At 40.9% G+C, this 25,998-nt stretch overlaps 1 protein-coding gene across 3 annotated transcripts in view; it reads left to right on the top strand.

The window, feature by feature from the left end:
* The window catches only part of GRAMD4 (GRAM domain containing 4), a 73,954-nt gene that overhangs the window by 31,117 nt on the left and 16,839 nt on the right, over window positions 1-25,998 (top strand). For all 3 annotated transcript variants that reach the window (XM_059472133.1, XM_059472134.1, XM_059472132.1), the window contains 5 exons: window positions 1,874-1,994; window positions 15,265-15,385; window positions 22,833-22,894; window positions 24,793-24,925; window positions 25,426-25,451. In XM_059472133.1, coding sequence (XP_059328116.1) covers window positions 1,874-1,994; window positions 15,265-15,385; window positions 22,833-22,894; window positions 24,793-24,925; window positions 25,426-25,451 — 463 coding nt within the window. The remainder of the gene's footprint in view (window positions 1-1,873; window positions 1,995-15,264; window positions 15,386-22,832; window positions 22,895-24,792; window positions 24,926-25,425; window positions 25,452-25,998) is intronic.

Below are 25,998 nucleotides of genomic sequence, written 5' to 3' on the forward strand. Positions count from 1 at the left end.
AAGTCTTGCAGTGTAAATAAACACAGCCCAGCTCTGTAGATAAGAGATCAACAGAGAGGTCAGTTTGCATCCTGTGCTCATCTGAAAAGAGTCTCTGATAATCTTCTGCAGTGTCTGGAGCAGCTGCAGATGGCATCTCTCACTGCACCTCCTGTCTAAAGGCAGCAGTGGTGGGGAAATGTGGGCATGGCGAGGAGGATGCTGTGCTGCAGCTCCCGGTGTGAGTCCTGCCCTGGGCCCTGTCCCTCTCTGCTGTGCTGTGATTCCTGCCAGCTCCAAGATGGGAAGTAGCCCAGGGCTGCTGCTGAGCTAACAGCTCCTGCTCCTCGTCAGGGCCAGCAGCACTGGCAGAGTGTGTGTGGGTGGTGCTGCCTGGTGGACTGGAAATAGCATCCATCTCTGCTTGGCTCTGTGTTCAGCAAGCCCAGGTGGGGAGCTGGTGCTAGGTGAATGCTGGGCAGTGACTGCCTACAGATTGCTGATATGCCTGCACAGACAGATTCTGAGGCTTAAACTCAGGATCTGTTCTTAAACTCAGTTTCAAACAAGAAAACAGATGTTTAATAGCTATTTCCACACTGTTTTATCTTGAAAGTACAAATCAATCCCAATTGTGAAAGTACTTTGCTGTCAGTAAGCTTTCTGCACATCTTTCCTAAAACATAGAAAATATCTGAATTTAATGTCTTCTGTACATTACTTGAATTTATATATGTATGTAATTTAAGCTGTCATGGTTAAATGTATGCAAGGAATACATTTAACCATGTTTGATTGAAAGGAATGCAGTTCCTGTATGTTTGCAGGGTTCAGACAAGGAGTGGGAAATAGTCAGAATACGTAAATAAATTCCTTTTTTGTCTTGAGATTGTTTTTGAGAGGCAGGTTTCTGTAATCTACCCCTTTGGTTTTGAGTATAAACTGCTAGAGAAACTCCTGCAATTCTCATTGACAGATTTTTCATACCTGGTGGGGCCTGTACACAAGCACTTAGCAACCATTACCCAGGAGATGCCCTCACCCACCCTTTTCCCTGCTGTCTGAAAATGCCCACTTGATGAGAGAAAGAAGGCATCACCTGCCTTCTGCTCTGTGGCCTGGGGTTTTTCCGTGTTTAATTCATGGAGGTGGACATTGCCAGTGGTCTCCCTAAATAATCAAATTGCTTTTTAATTCCTGCTTTCTGCAGTATTTTCAGTATTCTGCTGAGTTCATTCAAGGGGTGCTGGTAAAATCTGTTGAGGCATGCAATCTTCTGATTTCCTGCTCTTCTGGCCTGCCAGAGTGAGCTCCTGGGCACCAACAACATCCTTCTGCAGTAACTGGGAGAGTTACTGTTGTGGGGGAGTGGGGAGCCCCTTCCTTGCTGAGAGATCTTAAAAATGATACATTCCATAGATAGATATTAAAATATACAATATGTGTTTCCCAGTAGCTCAGTGATTATCTAGAAAACTATTACTTTTGCTGGTCTCACAATTTTATGTCAAGATTATGTTTAAATTATGTTATGTTTAGCGTGTAGCATTGACCATTCATTCTATGGGAAGAGGAGAGGAGTAGTATAAATACGGCTTTTCAGTCAGCAGAAGAAGGGATTAAATGATGATGCAGTAGAACTGGTGAGGGTGGTGGTGGGAAATACTTGTTTTCTGTGGCTTCCCAAGGTTTGCAGAAGTGTGTTCTGTAAATTCACATTCGATTAGCTTTCATTCACTTATTTTGGTAATCTGATGCTGAAAGAGGCATGTAGAGTTGTTAATACATGCTTGTTTCTTTACTGCCCCAGAAATCAGTTGATGTACTTAAATGACACGCACACACACAAAAAAAAATGCTTCTGAACTTTCAGTATGTTCTGGCTTTCTTATAGGCTGGTCCAGGGACCACCATCATGGCTTCAGGAGTCCAGGATTTTAACAGAACAGAGTCTGACAGACTGAATGAGATCAAAGGTCACCTGGAAATAGCCTTACTGGAAAAACACTTCTTACGTAAGTATAAAATGCTCTGTGGAGAGGAATAGCTTTGGACTTCTGAAATAACGTTTCTCTAACAGTAGGAGTTGGCATCAGAATTTTGAGGTGTGCTGATGTGCAGATAGCATGTGGGTTTATGCTTCCCTAAGAAGAACTTGAAAGCATTCCCAGGGTTTCTGGGTCACTTGGGTATTTTTTTCCTCATTACATTCCTCACAACATACTCACTGTGTGACAAAAGCTGCGTAGATGAAGTCTTGATGTTGACATCTGCAGGTTGTCTTAGAACTAAGTCAACCTTCATGTGCCTGCAATGGGTGTTTTGCTTTCCAGTAGTAGTTGCTAAGAAGACATTTATGAAGGGGAGACAAGTTCATTGTCGTGGCAGCTGTTTCAACAAATAATGCACCTTAAAACTTGTGTCTCTTAACATGATGTGTATTATTGGTAAGTGGTGTAGGAAATACAGAGAAGGATGTCTGGAGCTTTAAAGTGCTTTTTTTGGGGTTGATGCTTATATATGTGTGCATATGTTTGTATAATGAGAAAAAGTTGTCATTCATGGCGAGGGGAAGCTGCAAGATTTTGGGGATTTTATCTCAGCAGGTCTGAACTGTTGATTTTTAAGACAGGATAGTTAAAAACAGAAAAACAGCAAACAAAATAACTTGATACAAGTAGAGATCTCTCTAATAAACTAATGAGAATTCTTGCTCAGTTACTTCCCAAAATGGCCATTTTAATATTTTGGTGTTGAACTTCAGAGTATGAGGTTTGTTTTTATGTCTTCAAAGCTTGTCAGATATTTTCTAAGGAGTAGAAATAACAAGACTATAGATTCTGTCCAATTTCTAGGCTATAATCCAATGACAAGACTCAGGTTTTTATCTTCAGCTTGTTCTCAAGGATTTGTCATTAATTTTCTGGGTCTTGTTTTTCACTTGGCAATACTTCTTTGATATGTTTTCCCCCTGATGTGTATCAGAGGGAGGCCTGATAAAGGAGACTGGGCACGAATTTATAACAAGCTGCTGTCAGCTTCCACTGATACGTGGAAGAGGTATCATGGTTGGAATGTCAAGTAAAAACTGAAAGATCTGTTTGACTTGCCATGTTAGTTTCAGTGATTTACTTGAATTTTATTTAACTATTTGGTACAGAGTTACCATGTACTCCTTCCATCCCCAAAGATACTTTGCTTAAGCCCCTGTTACACAGCTGTGTTTAGGCTAGGTTGGACACCTGTGATTTCTTGATGCAATCTAATGTACACCAGAAGCAGCAGGACTTAGCAGAACTGATTTCTGATTTGAAGTGGGATGTGCTTTTTGATGTAAAAACATGGTAGAGCTCCCAGGCACTTCCATGGCTGGTTGATCCATTCTCCTTCTTAGTATGTTCTTACAGTAACTAAATGGGGCACACATTTAGTTACTGTAAGAACTAAATGTTCTTACAGTAACTAAATGTTTGAATATTGTGAATATTGGTAGTCTTCAGGATCCTGCTGTTATTTGAAAACCTTCTGATCAACTGTTACTTGTAGCTGAATTTTCCTTTGCACAGAGCTTTGCAGTGAACTTCAAGGGGAAGAATAAATAGGATAAAGTTTACCCCTTTCTATAAACTTTGAGCAGATGTTTGGGGGTTCAGGCCAGTGGGGTGGTTCAGCTGGGTGCCTTGAGTCAGCCAGGAGCGTCTCCAGCCCTCACCTCTTCACCACAGCCTGATGTTAGCTGTAGGTGTAATAACAGCATTGTCCTGACAAATTGCTTGTACCTTTGTCCATAAAAACAAGAGTAAGAGTCATAAACTGGTTGAGAAATAAGTTAAATGAAGCTTATCCCTTATTTGGCCACTTTCCGTTCAAAATTTTGGGATGAAATAGGTCACCATGTTTGTCAGTTGGAGTGAAGATGGAGTTCAGCTTTTGCGTATGGCTCCTGAGTTCTTACTTTTCCTTTTTCCTTCTCTTTTGAGTTGGTTTGGGATTTTTGATACTAGAAATGCTTCATTATTGTTTTCTTCCCAAAACTGAACTAATGGTCTGCAGAAAAAACATTCTTGAAATGTGCAGTTTGTTCACTTCAGTTCGCCCTTGGAAGAAAGCCTGGCCATTATTTTTTTTTAAATCCTGTTGCTGCAGTAGGTGTTTTTAGGAAGGCTAGTTGGTCTGCAGTATTTCCATACAGTAGGTGTTTTTAGGAAGGCTAGTTGCTCTGCAGTATTCCCATACTATTTTTAACTATGGAATCCCTTAAGGGCACCTTGCTATGATAGTGAATTTGCATATTGTTTGCCATGTCCACGTACTCCATTTCCTCCAGCTGGGCATGCAAAAACCAAAGCAATTGCTAGTTAGTGAGGGAAATATATGAAGTTTCATGCATTTGCTTTTTAATGTGCTGTGGTTCTACTTGTTATCAGCTTGATTCTGACTTTTATTTGTATTGATGTCATCAGGCAGGAGGTTCAAGGAGGAGAAATTTCCTTTCAGCTCTATCTCATGTATGATGTACACGTACATTACACAGGTGCAGGTCAGTGTGGGTCTGTAATTTGAGGTGCTAAAGTTTTTCTCTAAACTCCATTCAACTGTTAGTAGGCAGCAGCAATGGGTGCATTTTGGCCGAGTAGCACATTCAGTGAAAAACATCCCAAACCTCACTGTAGCCTCTATGAGCTGTTGGGGATATCCAGAGCAAGTAGGTATGGAGAGAAGCTGTTGTCTCCAAGGAAAATATCTACATTTGAGATGCTAGATGAATGTCTTCTTTAGCAAAGAGGTAATCTAAACACCCAGAGATGTGAAGATGGAGAGGAATTGCTTAGCTCGTGCAGAGCTGTAAATGCAAATGAAATGTATCTGGAAATGCAAGGGATTTAAGCTGTGGATTGACAGGAGGGTGAGGCATGCAGAGAATGGGATCTTGGATAATGTCTTAAGCAAGGGGCAGGGATCATCTGATTCTCCCAGCTAAAGGGGCTAAAGTTGCTTTTCCTGTCTGCGTGGGAATGGTCCTAATCTCTTGATCTAATGGCTCATTCTGAGCCTTATTATAGGAATGCTGAAAATGTGCCTGTTGAGTTTGTGGTACTGGTCTGGTGTGGGTTCCTTCAGAAGAAATCTTGGAACAGCAGCTGAATGAAGAGTGCAAAGGGCTTAGTCTGCTGGAGTTTCCAGTGCATGTGGTTGGAAAAAGCTTTTCTTGGAGCTGGGACAATCAGAATCATTTATTTCTAAAGGACTTCCTGTTATTATAACCTAGTTTTTAATACAAGTGAACACTGCCTTGGGCTAGTTAAGGGCTCAGTTTTGGAAGGCAACTACTGACCCAGGGCAGTTAGATTGATATGCTAAGATTAGTAGTGATTTTAGTGTTTCCAGTTCAAAACCTAGTATCTTAACAAAAAATAAAATTGTACCTGCTGTTGTTGCATTTGAAAGACAAAACAACCAACAAAACAATCTTTCTGCTTTTGCATCTTTTTTGTTTGAGGTAAACACCTTGCTTCCTGTTATGTCCTGTGCCTGCTTATAGAGGGCAGTTTTGGAGATATCAGTGCTCTTGTCCTGGTGCCACAAGGTGCTTTGTAAGCACACATGCATCCTGTGGTTTACATGAAGTATTAGCTAATTCTAATTCAAGGGTGTTCAGGCCTTTTGCAATGTGGAATTCAGCAGCTCAGGAAAGAGGAGTTGGTAGCACCAGCTGAGAGTGAATAAACCTGATGACTCTTAGAGAAGAGGGTTAGTCATGAGCTGGTAAATCAAAGGAACCTCACATGAGGATGAGGAGTACTAGAAGGAAATAGAATCCTCTCCCACAAGGGTTTGTGCATTCCACACCACACAGCAGTCTGTGGCAGGAGACTTTAAGGTCTCACCAAATCAGTGCTCTCAGTCATGATGTTTACACCACATGACAAAAGAAGTTGGAATTATGTTGCTTTCCCATTGAAATTTCTGCTCTGGCACGCTGTTCATCCTTGTGCCTTTTTGAACCACTTATGTGACTAACTCCACAGTATTTTCTCTGGTTCACACTTCACTTTCTGATATAAATGACCTGATGCTTCTTTCTAAGAACAACCTAGAAGAATACTGACCTCATGGAAATAGAGCTCTAGAAAACCATGCATGATTCCCAGGCAGAACTGGCACGTTAGAAAGTGTTAAACCTCAGAGGCCAAGTGTGTGCTGACCAGCAAAAGACCTGTGCTGAAGAGTCCAGTTCTGTGCAGAAATGCTAATACCTTCTCAAACAGTCCCAGTCATTTTGTGCAACAAATAGGCAGTGAAGCTGGGCCAGAGTCCAGTCACCAACTGTGTCGGGACACCTTCTGTTTAATTTCTCCTGATATGAGGGTCACACCAGCTGCAGTAGCAGAGCTAGAGAGGAGCAGAAGAATAGGTTCACTGCATTGATTTTGCTGTTTTCTTACTGATACAGCAGCCTGTAGTCTGAACCTGAGGTTCAGAAATCTTGAAGCAGAATCTAGAGCTGATTTGAGCTGGTTTACATAGCAGGTGGAGACCCTGGCAAGAGAATAAGCAGCTCGGTGTTTATCTGAGAGACACAAATCCCAGCTGTGGGCCATAATGGCCATTCCTTGCTACATGGTCAGCCCTTGGCCAGGTGATCCTGATGCTGCACCAGGGCTGTGAAATAAAGTGTGCTGGTGCTGGTGAGTGCTGAGGGTGCTGTGGTACTGGAGCTTACCCTGGGTTTCTCACATCCTTTAGTCCTTCCTCTAAACTTCCTTTTTTTCAGTTTAAAATCCCGGACTCCTTAGCACTAAGAATGTATCTCTGGGAGATTTACATGTCTCTTTTGAGATTGTAGAGTTCCTCTGATGAAGACTGGTTTGCCTGTGGTGACTTTTGGGAAATCTTTAATGTTTATCCTGGGCACCCAGAGGTGACACAGTAAAAATATATGAGTCCAGGCTGTGCTATAGTGCTGTCTCTTTATTAGAGCTGCTCTCATTTGCTTCCTAACAAATTTTAAAGTTTTTCTAGGTCTGACTTCTGATTGGGAGACTTCTCAAAACTACAGAAAGTTTCTTAAGAGATGTAGGAAAGGTTTTGTTTATACCCAAAGATACTCAATGTGTACATTGAGTTCTCATACTCAATATGTATGTTGAGTTCATTTCTAGCCTTCCTGGGCAAAAAAAAATACTAACAACCCTCCAAAACTCTGACTTCATTTTCCTGGAAATGCTGTTGGAAGAGGCAGTTGTGATCAGTTGTTTGAGGGTCAGGAAGCCTCAATACAGACTAATGAGCACTCAGATCTCCATTTCTCATCTTCAGGGACTCTGCTCTGACTGGTAGAAGAGACAGATTGGGCTTTTGCTCACTCTCTGCTTGGCTTCCCAGAGCATGAGGTTCCTGAGACCAGGGCAGAGGGACAGGATGTGACTCCATGCCAGTCCAGCAGCAGGCTGATCACTGATCTGAGCCTGGTTTGTGCAGTCTGCCCATGTCACTGCACAAAGGATGCATGTGGTGATGGAGGGGATGGTGCTGTACGTGAAGATGCCCAAATGCTGCAGGGTCCTGTATTGTCACACTGCCTTTCATGAGGCTGATGGACCACAGAAAATGCAGCACAGTGCTCAGAGGGATGTATTGTTGGAGCTGCTGTGGAGCCTTGAACAGATCCCACCTACACACTGTGTTATGTGTGTGGGCTGTGCCTATTTCTGCCTTTTTTTGGGTGCCCAGCTTGGCTTCGTTAATTGCAGAGATGGTGTGATAACCCAGGCAGGGCAAGGTCAGCACTGTTGTGCCTCTCCCTTTTGTGTAACTGGGACAGAGATTTTGGGAGCCCCATGTGGAACCTGCATTTCCCTGCTCAGCTTAGTAACACAAAAGCCTTGGAAGAGCCTGCTGCTATTCCTAAGCCAGACGTTATTTCAACATTTATAGACTGTTTCACTTCTGCCAAAACCACAGAGTGAAAACCATTCCTGCAGTAATGACAACATTTTTGCAGCTCTGTTTATTTTAGGTGGGTTTTGCAACACTTCTGGCATTTTTATTCTCTGAAATTTCTGAAAATTCATAGAGGAGCAGTATTTTTCATTGCTTTTAAGCTGAACTTTTAAGTGTATCTAGCAATAGAAAACTTTCCACTTGATGTTTTGAGAAGGGGGTCTGTATCAGTAAGCTATGTTTTCAGGAAGTGTAATTTAAAATCCTTCCCTAATGAAGGGGAAATGATCCAGGTCTGTGTCTATTACAACATGAAAAAAGCTCCACTGAAAGCACTAAATGTAAATGTAAGGTTACTAATTGGTAGTCAGCATCATGGTTTTGTACAAACCTTAGCAATGGCATCTTAGTTATTTCTAACCTCACCCACTCCAAGTAGGACATGACAGGAATGGTGAGAGAGGAGGCTGGAACAGTTTGCACAGAGGAAGAAGACTTTATAAAATATGATGTGCTTTGTAAATCCATCTTCCTCATCACATTAAAGAGATCGCTCTATATGAAACTCTTGCTGCTCAGGTGAGGAGAAGAGTACCAGTGAATATTAACTGTCTGAGGGAGAATGCTGGTTCAGACTCTCCCTTCCCTCCCCTGTCTCTGGATCAGAGTTGGCTTGTTTCTTATCAGCAGAGCAGGAGCCCTGTGAGCACACTGCTCCCTGGCCTGTAGGCACACGCAAAGAGGCTCAAAAACTGGTCCTCTGAAGCTCTGCTTAGTCTGAGTACTGGGGCAGGAGCTCTGTCTTTGGAAGAGCAAAGGGAAGCACAAAGGAATGATGGAAACAAAACAAAGCAAAAAACTTTTGTTTAACTGCCAAAGCTGTGTTAAAGTTTTTAAAGGGAAATTGGCATGACTGGCTCTGAAAATGACAGGTCACTTCTTTGTTTTGATGCGTGCAGACTTACCTGGAGAAAGGTGATATTGAAAATGTGGGGTTTGTATTTATGCATTTCACTTCTCCACTCTACCAAATGCCTGTATAAAATGGGCAGAGAGGAGGGAAGGATATGCACTAAGTAAAGATACTTAATGTTTAGTGATTCTGTCTGCCTTTTGGCTTTTTATGACACCAATATTCCTATTAGAAAATCTTTTTTTGCTCTATGGAAGATTCATGCAAACAAGCAAGAGGCCTGACCACAAGGGAAAGCCATTAAATTGACAAATCACCAGTTGTTGCTCAGCTCTGGAAGAGCTATGGACAACAAGAATACTGGGATCCATTTTGACAAAGGACATTTTTAGGTTCTTCTTCATAAAATCCTTAGAGTAATCCTCCTAAGCAGTGAGTTTTGGGATTCCCAAGTGAAGTGTAGAAATCCAAGCATGAAAGATGACATGACCTTAAGAGGTGACTCAAGGAAGAAAGGAGAATTAATAAAGTGGAGCTGCTAGAGTGATGGCTTTAATAAGCACTTTGCCAAGCATTTGACATGCAGAGAAGGAGAATATCTCACAATGTCTGGGATCAAAAGGTAATGTTTTATCTGAAATCTTTTGGGTAGATTTATGATAAGTTCTTTGGCAGTCTCCATGGTGCTCAAGTCACTGATGGAAAAAACATATGCCCTGGAGAAGGAGAATCATGGATTAGAAGAAGCACAGGAACAAATAATGCACAGTTAAGCTCTATCTAGTTACAGCTATGAACTGTGACCATGTCTTCAGAGGAGTATGTAAATTCCAGAGCAAGCGTAAGCAGGAAAAAACAGGGAATTCCATTTCAGGTTCTTCGTCCGTCACTGCTTGTTGGTCAGACAATATTCTTTGTTTGTCCTTGCTTTATCATAAGTGATGGAGCTGTTCCATGCTTTCACAGCACTGCCATTTGCTGCTGGTTTTAATGGTGACGACTAAAATCTCTTCAGTGTCTATGATGATAAGAATATCTGATGCTTTCAGACTCCTGACCTTTTGTTAGTAGTGTCATATAGTGGGTTTACCTTGGGACAAAGTTAACATCTTAGCTTTCTGTAGGATTTGGGAGTCTGGCAAGGGTGGAAGCTGCCTGCCCTGGGGACAGCTCCCAGTGTCTAGCTCCATCAGCACAACTGGTGAGATCCAGATTGAAAGTGTGTGGTTGGGATTTAATGTGTTTAGTAACAATTAAATAACATGCTTGAACTCTAGCAATGTTCAAAGGGTTGTAAGGAGATTTACCATGATTAACATAGATGTAGAAGGGTTATTTTTGTCCTGTTAAGTACTGGTGTTTCCCCATGTAAATATAACAGGGTTCCACACACGCTTTTTGCCGTTTCTAGTTTTTAACTCAGATTAAATTCCTTAGATCTAACACTAGACTGAATTCAGGTAGCTAGAAACAGTGACTGGCAATCTCTAGCTCTGCTCTGAAATAAATTTTTGGTCACTTTGTCCCAGAGGGGGATTTTGCAGCATACCTGTAGGTCTGGGAATAAATGGTATTATATAAAACAGCTACGAGGAGGCTCCCTAATCTACCTCCAATCCTGGGATTAGGGGAAACATCCGCTTTACTGCACAAGCAGTTTTGAATTAGAAATCCAACATTCTGCCACGCCTTGCTAGCCTGATGTACCATCCTTCTTTTCTAAACACTACTCACATTCTGTTCAGTCTCACCAGAACTAAATACTGAATACTAAACACTTGGGTGTTAAAGTGCTTTTTATCAGAACGTTTCTTACAGGTGAGCATTCTGAGGAGCAAACTGAAATTTTTCATTTGCTGTAGTGGCTGATGCTGTAAGATGATGCAACAAAACACTGGGTGCTGCTGTCTTGTAGCAGTTTCATGGTATCAGCTAAGCTTTTTGAAATGCTAAGTCTTTCAATTTCAGTTGTCAATCCCTAAGAGTTCAGTTCCAACACTTCCATTACACTTCATAGAGGATAAAATGCTGTAGAAAAACTGAAATGGGTAAGTTTTTTTGGTAACCTGTGAGATACATCACTGATGATGGTGTTCACTATGGGGTCAATTCTCCTAGGGTTTGCAGTGCAATAAGAAGTGTAGTGATTACTGTCATTGAAACACCAATGTTGCCTTGTCTGACAGACTTTTATAGCTCATTTTAAAAGAGCAGTAGCATCCAGATATTGTTCTGCTTTTCTACACGAGTTGACTTTGCTAGAGAGCTTCTAAAGCATTTTTTTCAGACTCACACTTGCTATCAAAACCTAGAGTTACCCAATGTGTAGGTATTTAGAGGTTATTACTGACTTCATAGGCTTCTCTAAGACTCTAGGGCATGGAGGTTTTTTACTCTAAATCTCTACTTTATTACATATTGTGACAAAAATCAGGGCTAGCAACTATATGTATGATTTATAACTCAAATATATATATGTGTGTGTGTGTATATTTATAGAAATATATATTGAGCTATTACCAATTCCTGGGAACAATCAATAGTATGGCAGCAACCAAATATGTGTATACTGTTACAGGCTACTGCAAACTTCTCACTAATGAAGCTTTCCAGTTTAATCACAGAAAATGTAATTATGATGGATTATTTATGTGCACATTTACAAATGTTTATATTACTACCAGTATCCAGCTTATTGGACAGATGTCATAATGGGCCAGACCTTCCCAGATGTTGGAGGAAACTGTCCTGGGTGAGGGTTCAAGATCTCTTAGAAAGTTTGTGTGAAGGGTTCATCCTGTTTAGGAAAGGAAAAGTCTGTGCAGTATGCAAAATTCTTGGAGAGAGAAGTTTTGTTTTGGATAAAAATTTAAGTCATATTAGACAGAAATAAGGAAGTGTAGGACATTACCACTTCAGCAGCCAATAGATGCTGTTAATTTCTATATTTCACCCAGAATAGCCAACACGTGATGTTTTCTGTTCTCTCATGCCAGTTATTTTTCTAGACTGGTTTCTTTTTCCTGCAGGTAATTGCCAATGGCAATTACCAAGTCTTACTTCCCCAGGATGCTTTCCCTGTTTTTGAGCTACTTTTCACCTTTTCAGATGATAAGTGGCTGTTGTGTTTCCTCGTTTTTGTGCTTCCCAATGGTATCTCAGGGTGTCTCAGGTTTCTGGGTACCAGGCTGTGCTTTTCAGAGAGGCCAGCTGCACTTCTCAGCAATACTTCTGGTTCCCAGGTCCAGTTCCCAGGCATAGCAGCATTTTCTCTGTCAGTATTTCAGCAGACACTTTATTCTTTTAGTAATTCCCCCCTCTAGCCAGGTCACCTTCATGGCTGCTCACTTCACCTGAGTGTCCAGCTGAGACATGCACTGAGCCCCCAGGAATATTTTGATGTTTCTTGCCCTGGATGAGATAGTGAGCCATGATGGATGTGCCTGGGAAGGAAATTATGGAAACTGATTAATCTGGAACCTTGAAGCTTCATGTTTGATGTTTTATCATTTTGTGTGTGCAGAGGGGAGAGGATGTTTGAATTTTGGCTGACTGAAGATGAAATCCAAGGAGCTCTCCATTCTCAGCATCATGGAGGGTATTCATCTATAAAACTCAGTGGATAGATACCATGGTGAAATATTCTTATGTATACTTCTCAGGGGTCTGTGACCTCTGCTCTTTGTAGCCAGCTTCCATCATTCTGCAGGAGGGCTCTTCAGGGACAGAGGAATTTGCTTTAAAAGTGCAGTTCAGCTTGGCCAAATGGTAGATTATTTCAGGGGACCGAGCAAGGAAGAACTTCCCCCCCTTCCCCTCTCTGTGGCTCCTGTTGCTTAGCAGACTCAGGAGTATTTAACTAACTGAACACGAAGGTTTTACAGTGCCAGACCACACTGCTGCCAAAGTAGCAACAAATACTGCTTTAAGGGCTTGATGAGGTGGATTTGAATTGCAGTCATGTATGAGAAAGTTAGGAAATGCTCTGAAATGTGAAGCTATGACAGTCCTTAAGGATTGGATGTTGTATTTTCTTTTGTTTGTTTTACAGGAGTTCTGCCTCTTTCACTGTGCACCCTTTAACTCTGCCTCTTTCCATAAAGAATATTTGGCACTGCTTGTCCTCTTTGGAGGACAAGAGATACAATTTCTGGAGGTTTTGTTTTGGTACAAGATGTAGCACAGTCAGAACAGCTGGAATTAAGGAAGCTGGAAAATCTGACTTTCAAGGACATTGAGGTTAATTTATAATGTGTGTGGTTTTTTTATGTACACAAAATGCATAGTCACTTCCTCTTTAATCAAACTAAAAATGCGTAATGAAGAATTTTTTTCCCTTTAATGGTCTTGAGAAGATAGTGTCTCTATCAAGCTTTGGAACTTTCTGTGATATCTTCATGATATTGCACAAGCTCCAGTGCATTTGAAGTGCAACAGATGTTTCCCCTCAGCTGTGTGCAGGCTCTTGTTCTGGAACAAGCCCTTGAAAGTTGGGTAAATTAATTACAAATTTAGTTTTCTTGTTGGATTTAAAATTCCTTGTGGATGCGTCATTAGCAACAGCCCCATGTAGAAGTCTGCCCTTATATCCATATCTGTCCATTTATTGACAGGAGAGACAATGCCTTCTGCAGCAGTGCCATTTCCATTTATTGACAGGGGAGACAATACCTTCTGCCCCAGTGACATTTCCGTTTATTGACAGGGGAGACAATACCTTCTGCCCCAGTGACATTTCCGTTTATTGACAGGAGAGACAATACCTTCTGCCCCAGTGACATTTCCATTTATTGACAGGAGAGACAATACCTTCTGCCCCAGTGACACTGCCCTGCCCCACCCTTGGGGGTTCTCAGTTTCAGTTCTGGGGGATAACGTGGTGGTTTCTGTGCTCCAGCTCTTCCTCCCAGGGTCACCATCTCTCAGTGGGAGATGGTAACAGCACTCCTTTCTTTTTGGTGGAGCTCAGTTGTTGCCTTACTGTGGAAGCCATAGTGTTGTCCCCTTGATTCATGTGTCTTCTTCCCATCTCTCCTAATTCTGTGCTCTGAGGCTCCTGCTCTGCTGCAGGACAATCAGCAGATGGAGAGGTTGGACACCCTGCACAGGGCTTGCTGCAGGGCATGGAGAGCGCATCAGTTCCTCTGGACATTTGCACTACGGCTTCAGACCCTCTCAAGAACCATGGTGGTTGGAGTCAGTGAGGCTCACATACCAAAATCCTCCGACTATGAAAGATTTAGAAGGCAGTATGTGAGAAGAAACAAAAGACATTGTGTAACAACCCTCTGGAGGGTATAAAATGGTGTTCCAGTCTTGTAAAACAATGTAAAAAGCCTGAACCCATTGTGCTTCTAATGGTAGTGGAAGTAGAAAGTAGTTTCTGTTCTAGTTTGGTGTAAACTTGAAAGACACCTGCTGTTCTGCTACTGATTGTTGTAATTGAGCTTAAAAATCATACCAGAGAAAAAGTGTAAAGTAAATTTTGGTTTAAAAAGAAAAAAGGAAAAAAAAAAAAGAGAGAGATTACCAATCTTATTTTGGCCATGTCTCATGTATGCCTAGCTGGGAAAAGCTGTCAGTAATAGTGACCCCATTTTAGCTCTAGAGTAAAATAAGGTCATGAGCAAGGACGCTGCCAGTGACAAAAAGCAAGGCTAATTAGCCACAAAATAGCCTTATACATACTTGATACTAACTTCTTGTGAAAAATGTTGTGAGAGTGTGTATGTGTTTGTATAAGTAAATATGTGAGTATATTTATATATATATAATTATTACATGGAAGTTAGTAGTTTTTACATTTTTCCAAAAACCTTGGAAAAGTGTAAAAATTTTGACTTAGTTTCTTGTTTCACAACCCTTTCTTACAATTATAAGGTGCTGAGGCTCATAGAGGCACCCTCTGACCTAGTGCCAGGAATTGATAGGCATGGGTTTATATGGCATCATATAACTTCTTTTGAGTTTATGGTTTTGTGTTTTTCCACCCACAGACATGAGGGAAGAAAACAGATACTTTTTTTGTTGTTGTTGTTATGATCACTGCATTTAGCAATCGGCAGCCTTTCCTGCTGATTATTTCTTTGGGGAATGAAGAGTAAGTCATGTTTAAGTAAAGATAGCTTGTACCAAGGGCTTATTTTGCATCTTGAAAAGAAAACTTTGGAGCTATTTTTCTCCTTGCTTAACAATTGTAATGAAACATTTTGTACCTGATACAGCTGTGTGCTTTTTATGAAGACTGTCTAGCCCTTGAATACTTGTTGTTTTTTTTTTTTTTTTTCTGGTGAATATATTTGGTATAGCACAGCTAAAAAAATCCCCCACACCGAATCTGTCATAATTAGATTTTAAAATTTTGTATAGAAATACTTCAGGGTAACTAAATCTTTATCTTCTTCTTCTTCTTCTTCTTTAATTAACAGAGGAGGAGCTCAGGAAGCTGAGAGAAGAAACAAACGCTGAAACATTAAGGCAGGAGCTAGAAAAGGAACGGCAGAGGAGATTAGAGCTAGAACAAAGAGTCAATGAAGTACTTAAAGCAAGGTAAGAGAAACATCTTCACTGTAGAGCTCAAAGCCACTTGAGATCTCTGTCTGTCTCTGGGAAGTGCTGGTAAAAACATATGTTTCCAGCCCAGGTGCTCTTAAAATAAATTACTGGTCACAGAGAGAGCCGCTGTCTAAGTTGTCCTGTAAAATGACATAATTGACATCCATGTACATGCAAGTTACTTGGCCATAAGTGCTGCTGTAGCTGTAGAAGTGCCATGACACACTCTAGTTGAGATATTTTTCATTTCACCTCTTCTGATGCTCTCCCTCTGGGATCTTGCCTACCTGGAGCCACTGAATGCCAGAGCCTTTGCCATGCCATTGCAAATGCTTATCCCTCTCAAAACCTGTGTCTTCTCCAGACTGCCCAATCCTTGTTACTCTTAATCTAGCAGCAGCAAGGATGTCCCAGCGCCACAGCAAAGCCCTAAAAGCATGTGAGTAACTGGAATTAGAGCTTTTCTGGCCACTGCAGTGACAGATGGAAACACTCCCCATGCTTCTAGGTCCTTTCAGGTCCTTTCATGCCCATTTCAAGGACATCCATTTTGATGATGCAAAGTATGACATTTGATGTAGTCTCTCCTTACTCTGCTTAGCTACACAGATCTTCAGACCACAGCAGCTGCTTGTGGCTGGTTGTTTAGACCCCTTGTATGTGTAGCTGCCTGTTGTACCTTGCCCAGCAGGAGCTGAGAGCAGGATCTCTGTCTCACCACACAGTGCTGTCACAGGACACAGTGCAGGCTGAGTTGGTGATCACGTGCTAAGCACTGACACTTACTTAGAGGTGACAAGCAAGAGCAGACAGGCAAAATGTTTTGCTTGGATATGCAATTTCCCAGTGCCATGCAAATTCTTCCCAGCCTCCCACTTCATTCTGTACTCAGGTGTAAAAATACCTTCCCTCTCAGGCCAGTCCACATCCACTGGCAGCAATGGAAGTGGGAGTTATTTATAGGAAACATGTGGGCCTGCTTTCTTTCTGTTCTTTGTCTGCCTCCTGCTCCCATGGAATCATAGAATTATTTAGTTTGGAAAAGACCTTTAGGACCATCAAGTCCAACCATTAACCCAGCACTGCTGGGGCCACCACTAAACCATGCAGTCCAGAGCCACATCTACATGTCTCTTAAATACCCCCAGGGATGGTGACTCAACCACATCCCTTGGTAGCCTGTTCCAGTGCTTGAGAACCCTTTTGGTGAAGGAATTTTTCCTAATACCAAGTCTAAAACTCCCTGGTGCAACTTGAGGTAATTTCTTCTTCTCCTATAGCCTGTTACCTGGGAGAAGAGGCTGACCCCCACCTAGCTACAATCTCCTTTCAGGCAGCTGTAGCCAGCAGTGAGATCTCCCCTGAGCCTCCTTTTCTCCTGGCTAAACAGCCCCTGTTCCCCCAGCCACTCATTGTAAGCATACACATACCCTTTATTTAAGGCTGTCAGAAGGTACATTGCTGTCTTTCACTTCAGTCTCTCTTGGCAGACTTGTTATCCATGAATTTATTTAACACTATTAATTGCTGGAGCTATCTTCTTCTGGAAACTGTGGAGACAATGCATTGCAGAAGTCCCCTCTTACATCTTAAAGAAGCATTTTATTTGCTTTCCTTTTTAACAGACTTTATAGTGGTTTCAAGAAGCACCCCGTAGTTACAAAATTGTAAGAAATGGTGAATTACTGTTCAGCATTCAGTTTATTTGCCATCTTAATGAGTCCTTTCTTCTCTTACATTGTCTCCAGACTAAAGAGTTCCAGCTTTTCCACAGTCTCTTTAAGAGTACTCCATCCCCTTCATCAATTCAGTTGCCATTCTTTAACTGTTTTAAGAGTTTGAACAGTATTCAGAGTGTTGGTGCACCAAGGCTTTAGATAAAAGATAGATTAGGCCTTCCCTCTATTCTCAGTACCTACTACAGTGGGATTTTTTCAGGTGATATTTCACAGTGGTGGTTTTCCAAAATCACTGGTTTTGTGCAGGGTTGGTCTATGTGAAGTCTTTGACCTGTGCTGCCAAGTCAGCTTAGAAGGGGCTCTCCAAGGTCCTTGTGAGGAGTCTGGTTCCCACCCAGCACCACAACTGTGCAGTGGGAAGGTGGCTCAAACTGCTCTCGTCTGGACTTTTTTTGAGTGACACTTTAAAGTTGCTCTTACAGCTGGGATGTGAGAGTGCATTTTTATTGCCTGTGCTGGTCTTGCTGTGTGTCTGGACTGGCACTGCCTGTTAGAGTGGACAGCTGAGGAGGAGAAGTTTGAGCTTGTTGTGTGCTGAGAGTATCAGCTGGCACAGTGACAGCTGTACAGAGCACTGAGCCTTGTTCCCTGCTCTTGGTAGGTGAAACTGATGCTTCAGGAAAGGATAATTTCTCACCTGTGACTTGCTGCCTTGAAGAAGTTGCTTGAAATGCAAATTCCATGTGCTTGTCTGTAGATCTGGCACAGCTTTGTCCCAAGGGCTGTGCCTGCACTCCAGGTCATGCACAGAGAAGGGGACAGGGATCTCCTCATGGCTGTGAGTCCTGGGGGAGGATGAGGAGCTCTCTTCTTCTTCACAGTGGTACTCATCATCCCACTCTGTTTCACAATAATAAGGCTGAGTCAGAGTCTTACCTGGCCCACTGCAGCTTATCAGCACAGGCTTTACAGAGAGAAGAGATGGACAGTCTTTGTTTATCAGTATTTGTGTCAACATCTGCACCTTGTTGGGTTGTGAACAGCAGCAAACCTCTAGCAGGAGTGAGATTGCTAAATTAAGGTAGGATGACATGGCTCCCTGAGTGCTATTTAGATACCCTAAGGATTGCATTAGTCCTGTCAGCTTGGGTATTGCACTTGGGGATTACATTCAGCCAATTATCCTCTCTACCGAAGTGCTTCTCTAACTGCTCTTACTACTATTTCAGCCTCTTTGTGGCAGGCAGGATGCATAAGGTGACAACAAAATAAGACTTTGAAATTTTTTTGGTTTCTACCCAGGAGGAGAACAATTTGTTTGTCCATAATTTTTGCTTAACTTGTGCTTATTTTGTGAAATTCTTCACTGCTTACTATATTTTGCATCTCATTGTGGACATTTAAAAATACTTTTATTAGGACTATAGGGGAAATGTTGGCTTACATAGTCAAATATGTAATAGCCCATATTTAATTGGAAATTAAATATGGGCTGATGGAAATTTAATTTGGTTAAGCAAAGTAATATTTATTAATAAATAAATATGGCCTGATGGAAATTTAATTTTATTAAGCAAAGTAACTGCCTCAAGTTCTGTCTGGTTATGTCAAATTCACCCTGCTTCTAAGATTATTGTTAGCAGTTTTAAAATAGAGATTCGTGTGTCCCCTGGTAGGGGAGGGAGCAGCTTTGTGGTACTTAGTTGAGGGCTGGGGTTTGCAGGTACTGTTCTTTCTGTTTGCAGAAGTAAACTGATGCTAATGAAAATCAAACTGTGCTGTGGTATAAGAAAGAAATTATTTTAAAAGTTGCAGTATTCGAAAGTATTTGTGAGGCAGATAATACATGTATCAATATAAAACATGATAAAAAAGTTTGGCAAGGAGAAAGCAAGTTCAAAATCTAATTTTTTTTTTTTCTAGTGAAGAACATGGGCTTCCTTTTTGAGGCCACAATTTTGCACAGGGAAGAGAGTAGAGTGGAAGAAGAGGACTTTTGGTGCTTTATTTTGTATTGGTGTTTATTGTTTGTGTATCTGATTATTCAGAAATACAGTGGCCTCAGCTGAAGTTTTCCACAGATACAGTTCAGAACATCCCAGCATTTGGTATGGCAGCTGAAGCTTATGACATGTGAGCAGAATGATGCATAAATAATCTGGAATAGTTTGTGTGAGCTGTAACTGACATATTTTGCAAATTGTGAGCTACAGTCATGCAGAAAAGAAAAATAACAAAGTTTTGCAACACCATTTAGCAGCAGCTTGTGACTTATGCAGCGCACCTTGTTATTAGTACCATTGTGAACTATTTTTACAAGGACCAAATAGACAATGCTTCTGCATAAATCACTATTCCTTCGTTGTAGATGAGAATAGCAAGGGCTTCTGAAATGTTTGGTGTGTTTAAATGGGAAGGAGATGGAAAACATGAAAATTATATCACTTGTTTTTTAACAGCTCTTCAGGGTAAGAAGCCATGCATACCTGAAAGGTATTTTTAAACTAGGCTCAGAAAATACCTGCTTAGTTGTGCATGTATGAGGTTGGAATGTGCTTTTGATGGAAGTACACACAAATTCAGGTTTGAGCATTAGGAAGAGTGTTAACAGCCTTGAGTGTCTTTTGCAACAGTGATTGAAAAACTGGTGATGGGTTGCTTGTGAACTTGGAGTTAGCCTGTGGGAATATGCTTTGAATATGTCTGAGAACATCATGGCAGGGACTGCACCTCTTGTGTCCAACAATTCTGGTCTGCATCCAGTTTTTTGGGGGAGGCTGTTGATTCACAGACATCTCAACTTGCAGCTGTATTCAGGGCCTCATATGCATGAACAAAAATGTTTATTTTAGGGAAATGGTCTTCAGTGTCAAGGTTCCCTTAACTTTTGTGTTATGCTTGCAGCTAAATAATTAAATAACACTTGGGTGCTGTTCTGTGGGGCAGCACTGAATGGACACTGCATCAGAGTGTGCTAGTTGCTTTTGAGAGGTACATGTGACCTGGTCATGCACAGCTCTAATATTCATTAATATTGATGCTTCCCTGACCTCAGTATATTAAAATAAACAAAAAAGACAGTTTGTGTTTGTCTCCTCCACTGTCTGCTCTTATCTGTTTCAAACAGCTGTGCTTTAAATGGCTGCAATCTCTAGTTGCATAAAGATGACCTAGCTTCATGTTGGGCATGTGTTGGTGTTACACCCTTTTTCTGGGTGGAAAGTGTGTCCAAGAGGAATTAATGCAGCTTGTTTTTGTAGGTTCAGGCTGCTGTTGGGAAGCCCACATAGGAACACACTGTTGTTCTGGGGACTGTTTATGTTTTTCAGTCCTCTAAATTATCTCTGGCATGAAGAGTGGTTCAGAAACCTGGAAAGATAATTTCTTCCCTCTGTCAGTGGTCTTGATGAACTGCATGGTTCAACATGACCTGATTTTACAATTGAACTTCCCAGTAGGTGTGCAAGCCCAAACAATGAATTCTGAGCTTCCTGTCACAGATCTGTCTGAAGTGGCTAATTATAACCTGATTCACAGGTGCAGTAATGAGCTGTCATTAACCTGATGACTGCAAAGGTCAGGTTCTTCATGGGGAAGAAGTAACAGGCAGATGGCAAGTAAGACATTGCCTGAGAATTGAAACAAAGCACCAAGAAGGGCCAAAGCCAACTGTCATGTGCTCCTGATGGAGCCCAGTAAGGCTGCTGTACAGAGCTACTTATTGGTGAGATTTTCTTGATTTTTTTGCCCAAGAAACATGGGGAGTAATGATGCTGTGCTGCTTTTGAAAGTACATCCCAGCATGCCAAAGGAAGACCCAGCCTGAAGACTCTGACAGCTGACAGTGCTGGGATCTCATCTTGGCTCTGTCCCGGGAGTTCTGGTGTGACACCACCCCAGCCAGTGCCTCCACACAGCTGGAATGGCTTGTTAATGACCATCTCCTTTCCACCTAAATGTGGCTTCAGCTCCAGTGAAACACAGCCCAAATGACAGATTTCAGCTGAAACCCTCAATATGTGGTGTAACCATCTGATGTGTGGCTGGTGGAGGAAAACAAGATACCACTGCATAAGAGTTGGTGCAAATTTGATCATGTTTATTTCTGTCTGTCTTTTGAGAGCTGGTAATGGAGGAGATGCAAGGGTATGGGAGAAGAAGCAAGGATAGGAGGAGTTTTTAGATGAGGAACCTGTGACTTATATAGAAACTGGGGTAAAATGGCACAGGAACCAAAGTTAAAGTTTAGCTAAAGAAAATAAACTGATGACATTTCAGGTGACTTTCAAAAGTCTTTCTGCTGCAAATACAGAAGCCATGGGGAAAAGTCCTGATGAATCATGAAAGCAAGTGTCTTTCAAAGCAAAAATCATTGATTTTAGCTCATTAACACCAATAAATGTTGAACTGTAATTCATAAATCAGTAAACTACTTCTAAATGTTCCTTTTAGAAATTAACAAGGACGTGGAAAACTCATTAAGGATTGGGAATGCTTAGGAAGGATTAACAAGTTCTGCAGTTTCTCCATCATGTTCATTGATGTATGGTCATGTTGAGCAGCACACAGCAGTAATGACCTTTTCCATGTGCAGGCAATAGTGACATCTTTTCCTAACATCCTTTCTAGAGGAACAGCAGGAGAGAGGATTGTGTGTCCATCTGTATTGCTGCAATCTGCCCAGTGCAGTGGGATCCCTCCTCTTGCTCTTCATTTCCTGACCATGTTTCACTTGTTTCTCTTTCTGAGGAGCAAAAGATGAAAGGAACATTTGAAAATGCTTACATTGCCTGATAAATGAGTGATCATGAAATTGCACAACTGACACTTTTATTTCAAGAAGTAATCTTTCCAATCATACAACTCCCTGTCAAAGCTTGCTGTGGCTGGTGTTATGTTGTCAAAGCTCTTGCTTCCATAGAAAAATCTTTTTCTGTATGATATCTGCATGGATGAATGAAGACTTTGGGACTGAAGCCTGAAGTATTCTCAGCACAGGTTGGCAGTTGGAGGCTGTGTACAAATGTAACTTGAAGCCTTGCACATGTACAGAATGCCAAAAGCATTTGTGTTTTAAAAAATCTGTTCACTTTTAATGGATGAGAATATTCTTGAGTCATTTTGAAAGGTGAGACCAATGATGCCAGCTTCTTGACATATATTTTTAGAACATTTTTGTTGCAGTTTTTCGGGCTATTTTGATTTCTCAAGTTATTTTTCAAATTGGTTGTGATCTGTGTATTTTGAGAGTTTACAGCATAACATTTTAAATCATTCCTAACACCCGTTCCTCTTGTGAAGTTGTTTGACCCTAGTAGCAGTGGCAGGATTCAAGATTTGTGTCTTAAATTGTGGTTTTGTTCTGCTGCTGTGGTTATCAACTTGTGATATAGAATCCCTTTTAATTTATTGCTGTGGGAAGAGTCGTGGCTCTGAAGAATTTTCCTGGCAGGCATTGCAATGCATATACCACACAAAGGCATAAATAATGCAAGAAATTTAATACTACGTTGTTGAGCAGTTGTAAGGTGAATTGGAGCTGTTGGTGACAGCAATGGCTAAACCCCACCTCATAGTGAGTGGCATTGCCCAGGATCTGAAGTGCAGTGAATATTTTGAGTCTTGTGAAAGGGTGTAAGCTGGGTTTTCATGATTGTAAAATCTCAGCTATGGAAACCGTGGAGATTCTGGTGTTTCTTTTACCTAAAAGGGAATAAATTCTCCCTCTGTAACATTTCACATTGTTTCTGTTTTCTTTGTAGGGCAGAAGAGGTGCCTGCAGCTCAGCAACCTGCAAAGCCACAGGCACAGGCCAATGGAACAGGTGAGCTTGGTCAGATCTCTAACAGCACTTTAGTTCAGTTGGATTTTTTTTTAAGATCCTTAGAAAATCAAATCTTGCTTCTGAAGAAGCTTTTTATAAATGACAATTCAAGCAACTTCTCTCTCTGTACGTGATTCAGCATTTACTTTTTGTAGTTGACTTAGCATACATGAGCAAGGAATTTATTGTGTATTGTAAAGCCTTTAGATATGTAATGAAAGCTATTGGCTCACTTCACCATTCTGGCATGCCTTGCTGATCCTTGACTTAGCAGAAAACAGGTGTAACACATAGAAAAAATGTTCTGTTTTGTTCTCAATTGCAGAAGGTCTGTTATGCCACTAATCATATTACTGCTTCCTTTATCTAAAAGAAGAGACATTCTAGTGAAGGAGTAAGATAAGAGTTATTAATTTGTTGGACACCTACACTGCCATATACGTTTCTCAAGCTGATGCTAATTATGAATTCAATAATGTACTACTGATGTCTGAAACAACTAAGGCAAAGTCTAATTCTTAATCTTTCAGTACACTTTTACTTCCCTTCCTACAGCTTGTGATTGAGATTTAGGCTTTTAAATCTGTGGACTAAATCTGAAATTTCCCCTCCTGTACTTCCATAGTGTCAGTGCTTTTTGTTATGAGAGCTACAACCTGACATTTTTTCCCCTCTTGTCAAAATCTCTTTCTCAGTATTTTCTGAAGTATTAGCATGTGGGAAGCTACTTCATATTTTTATTCTCAAATAGAAGGGTTGTCCCAGCTGTAAACAGTCACTAGATTCCTTGTTTTTCTATATTTCATTGTCAATCATTAATAAATGGTTTGATTCTATTTTCTGAGCACCAGTGGCTTTTTCTCATGAGCTTAAATGCATCTTTTTGGCTGTTGCAATTGACTGATGAATCTCCCATGTCTCTGTTTAATCATACATTAATTTAATGGAATTCTGTACTAAATTTGGTCATGGAGTAATTATGACCAGTATCCTCTTGGTGACATTGCTGTATTGAGCTGTGTTTCCAAATAGTCTGTCTGTTCCTTCTAGACCACAATTTTGTGTGTTACAGGGGATTGTTTTGTTCTCACTTGCAGTGCCTTAAGGCTTTTAGCCTGATTTTATTACCATGTACCCCTTTATTATGTTATTTTTCCACTGAAACTGACGTACAGAAAGTGTGCATCACTTCATTATTTTGTTGTGTAAGACTTCCCAGGTAGTATTATGACTGAATATTCCATATATAGAAAGTGGTATATGCAGCATAATTTCTGAAGGCTGACTTTAGAAAAAAAGAAACTCTGTGGGTTTTTTGTATTGCTCTATAAAGACACACACACACAATCTTTGTGAACTATCAGTGGTTGGAAAGTGGAAGTAAAAATGACTCTAGCAGAATCTTGCTTATGTTTCCACCTCCCTTTCCTGTCAGATCCCTGTGGCTGCAGGGTGTTCTCCAGCTCTCTGCTCAGGAGTGATTTGCTTTGCACTTGCTTTTCTCAAGGTGACCCTTCAGCACAACAGGGAGCACTGAGATTTACATCAGTCTTTCATTTACAGAAGTCTCTTAACCAGAAAATGTTTTTACTGTGTTTGCTAAAAATTACTGTTTGTTAGGATGTTTTACTCTTTGTACTTTGGGTGATAAGATGCTTCCATGTACTGTCCTAAGAGCAATACAGGAATCACTTTTAGTTTTATTTTACCAATTTAATGCAGTTGGGTTCCTGTGCAGTGGCACAAGTAAATTGCAAGTTTCCACAAAGAGTGTTGGTGAAGGATGGGGCAGCTGAGCAAAGTGTGCTTCCCAACAAACACTGTGTGTGGGAATGGGCTGGCATTGGATAAAGGTGTCTTCTAGCACTATCCTGATACTTAGTGCTTCTTTTTTATAGATAAGAGCTCTCACACAGTCTCCTCAAGACTCCATAAGTGGTTTTGTGATAAATTTGGGGAGTATATTGAGGACTTCAGATTTCAGCCAGAAGAGAATACAGTGGAAACAGAAGAGCCACTTAGTGCTAGAAGGTAAATCCCTAATGTCATTTTGAGAAATTCTTGATGCCTTTACAAGTTACTTTTCTTCTCACTTCTTTTTTCTTTTTAACCAGCCTTTTGTATGGTTTCAGCAATTGTTTCAATAACAAATGATAACACCAAAAGTACAGAATTACGTCAAAAGTTTTTTGACTACTTTGGACAAAACATGATATTTTAAGTTTATCTGCTGTGTGAATTAAAATAAGATTTGTATTATTTACCAGGTTTTGTCATATGCCTCCCAGAAACAGTGAACAAAGGCTTAGTTAGGCTGGAGGGCTTTTGAACTTCAGTTTTCAGTCTGATGCAAGGTAGACTGTATTAGTAGAAACACATTTTGTAACAAGAAATAATAAAGAATAGGCAAGAATAAACGCCAGAATAAAGGCTTATAGTTTAGAAGTATGAAGAGTATTTCAAGGATCAAATGTACACAAGTGTTCACTAGTTGTCTCTTTAACAAATTGCTTTTATCTATTATTTTTCAGGTTGACTGAAAATATGAGAAGATTAAGTAAGTGCTTAGCAGTATTTTATTTGTTGTGTTTATTCTGGTTTCATCTGGGAGAATACTTTTGATTTGTTGTCAGTGGTGTACATGCATTGCCTTCAGAATACCTTTTAAAAAATAGTATTAAAGTCAAATTTTGGGTGGTTCCTAACTTCCACCACGTTAGCCACAAAATCTAGATTCCTATTGTCCAGGGAGGCTGACTCAGAGCTCTCCAGAGTGTTGTTGTCACCAGTGATTTCCAGTCTTTCAAGTCTTAATCTTCTTTATGGGCTTGGTGTAGGCAGCTGCAGCAGAGCAGTGGAAGCAGCACTTGAGTCCATGAGCTCTTCCAGTGCCTTGGGTGTGCCCATCCACTTCTTCATCTGCTGCTTGGGTTGTGCTGCTGATGCTTAAGGAAATGCAGTGCTAGTTGCTTAATTACTTCACATAGGAAGTGTGTTTGGGATTGCTCAGTCTTAAGCCAAACAAACTGGGACAGCAAGTCAGAGGCTCTCTTGAAGAAAGGCTTGGAAAGTTGTGAGTTCTACTGCAAGAGTGAGAGCTTCTG

The sequence above is a fragment of the Ammospiza nelsoni genome, chromosome 5, assembly GCF_027579445.1.
Source record: "Ammospiza nelsoni isolate bAmmNel1 chromosome 5, bAmmNel1.pri, whole genome shotgun sequence".
In the NCBI taxonomy this organism is placed as follows: Eukaryota; Metazoa; Chordata; class Aves; order Passeriformes; family Passerellidae; genus Ammospiza; species Ammospiza nelsoni.